The sequence below is a fragment of the Myotis davidii genome, unplaced genomic scaffold, assembly GCF_000327345.1.
Source record: "Myotis davidii unplaced genomic scaffold, ASM32734v1 scaffold43, whole genome shotgun sequence".
In the NCBI taxonomy this organism is placed as follows: domain Eukaryota; kingdom Metazoa; phylum Chordata; class Mammalia; order Chiroptera; family Vespertilionidae; genus Myotis; species Myotis davidii.
Window position 1 is genome coordinate 505,158 of NW_006294590.1, and position 6,795 is coordinate 511,952.

Here is a 6,795-nt window from a genome sequence, read left to right on the forward strand (position 1 = left end):
GTCGGCAGCTTTAAGGGCAGATCTGTTTGTCGGAGTTTGTTCTTTCCTCGAGAGGGAGGGAGGGAGGGAGGCACGGCCGCGCCGGGCTGTTCTTAGGAACATTCCTCGATCCCCGATCCCCGACCGACACGAGCAGGTCCCGGAGCTGAATTCCACCCCCCACGCCCGCCCCGCCCCCTCCACCCGAGGACGACGGTCAGCTTTCTGGAAGCTTCTCTGGGCTGGCAGCGCCCTTTGCCAGGACCTAATTCCAAACATGGCAGCTCTCAGGGCTGCAAGCTCCAGGCCCAGGGCAGGTCAGCCAGCTGGGGTTCGAGATCCTCCCGTGAGGAGCCGCTCATGACCTGGGGCCTCTCTCGCCACCAGAGTGAGGGGCCCTGAGCCCGCGGGTGCGTCGTCCCTGGGAACTCCCGTCTGTGGGCCCAGAGCCGAGGAGCTGGCCAATCGGGCTCAAACTCTCGGAGCCAAGGCCTTCCCTCCCCCAGAACCTGTCCTCTCAGGCACTCCTCCTGGACCTGGACCTGGACCTTGACCTTGACCTTGAATTGTGGTTACTCTGTGAGCACAATTCTCTGAGGACCTTGGACTCTGAGGATGCAGAGATGACAGCCTGGCATCCAGCTCCCCGACACCCTCGGCTCCCCCACACCCTCAGCTCCCTCACATCCTCGGCTCCCCCAGACCCTCACCTCCCCCACACCCTCACCTCCCCCGGAGCCTCAGGTCTGGCCTGGGCCCTGTTGCCATGGAGACAGGTCTGAGGCGTCCTCACCTGGGGCCCCCCTCTCTCCCCCAGGAAGTGAAGCAGGGGCTGGAGCGCCGGGGCCAGGAGCAGGCGGTGCGGCAGTTCTTCCTGAACGTGGTGCAGGCCGTGTTCCAGGACGGGGCCTGCGTGCAGGCCGTCTCGGACCCCAGGAAGCAGGGGGAGGCCGCCGGCTACTGAGGCGGCTGCTCCCCAGAGCCGGGATCTGCCCGACCTCGGCCTGTGGAGGGTCAGGGCGTGACTGACCCCTGGCCGGGGAGCCAGTGGGGGTGCAAGAGGTGGGGCAGCCTGGCAGAGGGGCCCGCGCCCGCCCCCTGGGCCGGTGGCCCTGCGTGTCCCTCCAGCTTCTCCAGCCTCCCCCCCAGGACTGTGGGCCCCTCCCCATCAGTGCATCCTCCAGTTCAAGGTGAAAGAGGAGGCGCCCCCGCATTCGGGGAGGGAGGGGACCCTCAGGAAGCAGACGCATGGGTTCCCACCGTCCTTTGCACCAGCATAGATGTGGGGAAACTGAGGCAGTTGGGCCCATCAGGCCTCCCCTGGGCAGAAGCAGTGCCCCTGCCCCCCCCCACTTGCTGGAGCTCTGACGTGGGGCCGCCTGGGCCCCCTGTTGTGGGAAAGGAAGGCAGGGGTGCGGCCTGGGCCCTGGCCAAGGCCTGTCTCTGCCTCTCGTCTTCGGGGCCAGGAAAGCGTTGGCCGCAGTGAGACCTGAGACCCCGGCCCGGCCCAGCAGCCCATGCTCCCACCCCTGGCACCACTTGGGGTGACACACTCTTTGTGGTGGGGCTGTCCCCACAGCACTCCTGGCCTCCCCCACTAGGTGCAGCAGCACCCCCACCCCCAACAACCAGCCCCAAACCACCCCCAGTTGAGAACCGCTCATCTGGACCCAGGAGCCCCAACCACCATGACTGGCTTTGCCAGCTGCTGGCAGGGCCGCCCTGGCCTGGGGGTCCCGCCCCTCCTGGTTCCTGAGAGAATCGGGGTCCCCCTCCCCCTGGCAGGGCCCCCCTGAGTCCTGCCTCCCACTCCTCCTGGCGTTGGGCCAAGCAGGATGCACTCCCTGTGCCCAGAGACAAAACACCACACACAGGCCTCCTGACGCGGAAACTGAGTGTGTGTGTGTGTGTGTGGGGGGGGGGGGGCTGTGGTCAATGTCACTGGGCCGAGAGCAGGATGCGGGCAGGGCCATGCTCCCCCAGGACCAGGACTGTTCTCTGTTTTTTAATTTTTTATCGATTTCAGAGAGAGAGAGAGAGAAACACGGATGGATTGCCTCACATCGGGGATAGAACCTGAAACCTAGGTATGTGGCCTGACTGGGACTCGAACCCACCACCTCTCTATGTACTGGACAACACTCCAAACCACTGTGCCACACCGGCCAGGCCAAGGCCCCTCTCCTCCGGCTCCCAGAGCGAGGCAGCCCGCCTGGGCGCTCCCACACTCAGCCCTCCCTGTGTCACTGGTCCCAGCTCAATAAACGGTCCCTCAGTCACCTGGACTCGCGTGTGACATCTTTCCTGCGTGGAGTCAGGAACCCACACACCACGGGCCGGGCTGAGGCAGACCCCCACGGGCCGGCACCACAACTCTCACGCGTGGCCTTGGTACCGTGATGCTGGCAGCGAAATGGCTCCAGCTGTGACCGGCCACGTCGGACCCGGTTCTGGAGTTCGGCAAAGGAAGAACCCAGAGCCAAGAGCTCCGCTGAGAAGTGAACGTTTATTTTAAAAGCTCCAGAGGGAGGAAGCAGCAGCCAGCTGGGCTTCGGGGACTCGGGAAACGCGTCACAGAAGCAAAAGAAGGGGCCTCGAGGCTTTAGCAGAAAGAAAGGAAAGAGCAGGTGGAAAGAACATTCCAGCCTGGCTGGCGGGGCTCCGTGGTTGAGCGTCGACCTGTGAACTGAAAGGTCAGGGGTTCGATTCCCGGGCTGTGGGCTCGGTCCCCAGTGTGGGGCGTGCAGGAGGCAGCCCATCTCATCATCGATGTTTCTCTCTCTCTCTTCCTCTCTGAAATAATAATAATAAAAGAATAATCCATCGGGTGTGCTCTTGGGCGGGGGGCGGGGAAGACCTTCGAATCTTTTAAAACACTGAAATAGTTAATGTCAGATCCAGAACGCATCGGGAAGATGCACGGGGCTCTGACGCCTTAGGCCTCAGAAAGCTGCAAATGGCTGTTTCCACTCAGAAGCAAGTTGCTCAACCGCATTCACGCATCAGCCTTTTCCAGTGAAAACAGCAGCGAGATCCCAGAGGCGGAGGAACTAGCTCCCGGCCCGAGGCGCCCTCCCTGCCCCCCCTCACCCCCCTCCCACACACACACCGCCCTCCACGCTGCGAGGAAAACAGCCTCCCAGACAGACTCCCCCGCGGAGCAGAGAGGGACCGGGGCCCAGCTCTCCCAGTGAGACCAGCAGAATCTCGGGAAGAAACCCAACCCAGACATTTTTTTTAAAAAAAGATGTTTTCATTGATTTCAGAGAGGAAGGGAGAGACACACCAATGAGGAGAGAGAATCATGGACGCCCCCCACTGGGGATCGAGCCCACAAGGGGGGGGGGGGGCCTGTGCCCTGACCAGGGACTGAACCGTGACCTCCTGGCTCCTAGCTGGACGCTCAGGCACGGAGCCGCCAGGGCCGGGCCCAACAAAGACAGTTCGTGTCGGAACAGGAGAGGCTGACTCCGTTCCCACACAGGGGTGTGAAACTCAAATACAAGCGCGCCCAACGCAATCACAAAGACCTTATCGCACACCGATGTGGGTGTGCTCTCTGAACGCAAGATGGGCTGAACCTTGGAGAATCAAGCAACGAAATCCGCCACGTTTTCACACCCACAGGAAAAAAAAAAAAAAAAGACTGGCCATCTCGGTCAATGCAGAAAAGCATTTATACAATCCCCCAGCTCTCACTCACAATACACACTCGGGGGAAGGCGACTTGACCAGGGGTGGTAGCACCATACGACACGCAGACGAGGGGCTAGAGGACCGTACGCCTGCCGCCTGTGTCATTCCATTAACCGGTGTGGTTAGCGGCAGTGCCGGCGCTCGGTTCTCCGTTCGGCACATCAGGAATCCAGAGCCAAGAAGCAGGAGCCTGGCGCCGAGGTCCCACATAGCAGGGAGAGCACTGTTTGTTTTCCTCTGTGACTGATCTTAGCAGAATGCCCTCCAGCCTGGCTCATGTTTTTGCAGGTGGCGCGGTTTCCGCTTTTCCCACAGATGAGGGAATAATATTCTATTGTATACATAAGCCAAATCTTCTCTATCTACTCGCCTATTTTTAAAATAATATTGTTATTGTTTTTATGGGTTTCAGAGAGGAAGGGAGAGGGACAGAGAGAAACATCAGTGATGAGAATCACCGACCGGCTGCCTCCCACACGCCCCACACTGGGGATCCAGCCCCCAACCCGGGCCTGTGCCCTGACCGGGAACCGAACCCTGACCTCCTGGTTCACAGGTCAGCGCTCAGTCACTGAGCCACACCAGCCGGCCGTTCCACTTATTGATGCATTCCTTCATCGATTGGTTCTTATATGCACTGTGAGCCTTGGGCTTGGAGGTCTTGATTCCCAGGGGTTCCATTTCCCTGAAATGGGGGTGGTCCCCGCCTTTGATGTCGCTGGGGAGTCCATGCCGGGCTCCGGGAACTTCCGCCCTCACACAGACCCAGACAGAGCCCCTGTCCCCCGGGGGCCCCTGGGAAAACCCTGTCAGGTGTTGGGGCTTCCCAGCCTGGCCTGCCCCTGGCACAGAGGACGCCTGATGCTGGGGCCCAGACAGCGCACCCCTCCTCCTGCCGGGGAGGGGCAGGGCAGCTCTAGGCCTGTCTGAGAGGGATGGGCGGGGGCGGGGGGCGCGGGCAGGGCGCTCGAGGAAGCCATGCTTCACTCTGGGATGCAACCTGGGCTGCCAGGCCCTTCCTCTCCCTTCGCCCCAACCTCCTGCTCCTCCACCTGGGAGGCCCCTCACATGGCAGCTGAGAATCTCATGGGGCCTCTGGGGCTTGTTGTGGGAGCTGTGAACCCCCGAACCCCCAAACCCCCAGGCGGTGTCGTGTCCCGACTGCCTGGACCACGAAACTGCCCTCTCACCCACCGACAAGTGCCAGCTGGGCTGCTCGGCCGGCCCCGCCCCCCTCATCTGCAGAGGGAAGTACCCGCCCAGCAGCTGTGGGTCGCTCAGCCCCACTGTCCTGAGCTGGAAGCAGAGGTGGAGAAGGGGGGGTGGGGGTGGGGTCTGGAAGGGCAGGAGGCACTGACCTTCTCCCCTCCTTCCCTCTTCTGGGCCCTGTCCCTGGGAGCCCCCCAAATCCCCCGCATTGTGTATTCTTGCCCACTTCCAGAAACCCCGCGGACAAGACCTGCCCCTGCCACCCAGCCCTACCTCTGCCAGGGCCCCTCGCCAAAGGGGGCGCTCTGGGGGCAGGGAGGTCTGGGCTGCAACCTGGCGGTCAGTGCCAGCTAGATGACCTGGGGTGACCCGTGCAGCCTCGAGTTCCTGAGACGTGGGGACGGCTCCCAGCGCCCCAGCTGAGAGGCACAGGGCGAGGCTCTGAGCACAGCTTGTGGCCCAGCTGCAGGCTGGGGCCCGCGCCCTCCTCCCGGTGGCCTGGGCCCTGGTGCAGCCTCCACCTTGGCAGCCATTCTTACCCTCTGCTTCCCCCATGTGGCCGCTCTTGGTGCTGCAGCCACAGTGAGGAGGGCTTCACCCAACACTCCCCTCCGGGGTGCTCCCCCCACCCCATTGGCTTTTAGAGCGAGTGGGAGGGGGAGAGAGAGAGGGAACATCCATGTGAGAGAAACACATCGACAGGTTGCCTCCTGCACGCCCTTGACCAGGCCCAGGCCGGGGACGAGCCTCCAACCGAGGTACGTGCCCTAGATTGGAATCGAACCCAGGACCCTTCAGTCCGCAGGCCGGTGCTCTATCCACTGAGCTACACCGGCTAGGGCTCTCCTAAGGCTCTTCATCCTGTAGGTACACTACCCCCTTGGCCCCCGCCCCTCAGATGGAGATGCCCGCCTGGCACACGCAGGGGGCACCAGCCTCCAACCCCACCCTCCTCGGTGCTTTCTGGCACGCACAGCGCACAGCCTACCCTGTCAGGCCCTCCATGACCCGCGTTACCAAAGGGAACTTGGGCTCCTGGCCTGTGTTCCCATGCCAGCCGCCTGGCCCTGGAGGAGGGGCCGGGGCCCCGGTGGGCAGCGGTGGCACGAGGCCTGTGCTCCACGCTCAGCGTCTGGTGCCCAGGGACCCAGAACATGGACCCGGGTCAGAGGACGTGGGGCGTGCCCCCAGCTTCGGGGAACTGCCAGGGCAGGGTGGGGGGCCCCGGGGCCAGCTTTCTGCAGGTGAAGGGGCAGGTGGTGGCACCGGGGAGGGCAGGCTGGCTCCGTCTCATCATCTCATCTCCTGGCCACTCAGGGTGGCACCCCAGACACCACACCCTTCCTCCTCACCCCACCCGGGTCCCTGTCTCAACCCACTTCTCAGATGGAGAGACCGAGGCCAAGGAGGGACCTGACCCAGGTCACCTGGCAGTGGATGGAGGGCCCAGACCAGGCTGCTCTGGACCCTGAAAGGCGTGTGGAACTCTCTGGAACCAAAGCACGAACACGGGACACCAGGGAGGGCACTACGGCTTGTTTTCTCCTGCACAGGCAGGCAGTTCCCGTGACAGTCCAGGGAGTCGGCGACGAGCCTGGTGCTCGGAGGGTGACCCTTCGCTTGGGGTCCTGCGACCCCTCCATGCCCTGGCCGGGGTCCACCTACCGTCCTGGCTGGGCCCAGGGTCTGGGGCTCAAGGCAGCTGAGTGTTGGGGCACCAGGTGTCCGTACATCGGGCATCGGGGCATGGGCAGCGGACGCCGGGAATGAGGTATTGACAGCTGAGTACCAGACGCTGGAGGGCTAGGCGGGAGGCAGCTGTCAGAGCTCAGGGGCATGGAGTCTGGAGTCTGGGGACTGTGGGAGCGGGGACAAGGACTGTGGGAGCGGGGGCAAGGGCTGTGGGAGCGG

General features: G+C 63.2%; 1 protein-coding gene across 1 annotated transcript in view; it reads left to right on the plus strand.

Annotated features, from left to right (window-relative positions):
* Positions 1 to 1,873, plus strand: part of GGT5 (gamma-glutamyltransferase 5) — a gene marked incomplete at its 5' end in the record, with an annotated part of 11,112 nt that extends 9,239 nt beyond the window's left edge. Inside the window, one exon of the mRNA XM_015567215.1 lies at positions 594 to 1,873. Coding sequence (XP_015422701.1) covers positions 594 to 943 — 350 coding nt within the window. The remainder of the gene's footprint in view (positions 1 to 593) is intronic.
* Positions 1,874 to 6,795: the final 4,922 nt, after the last annotated feature.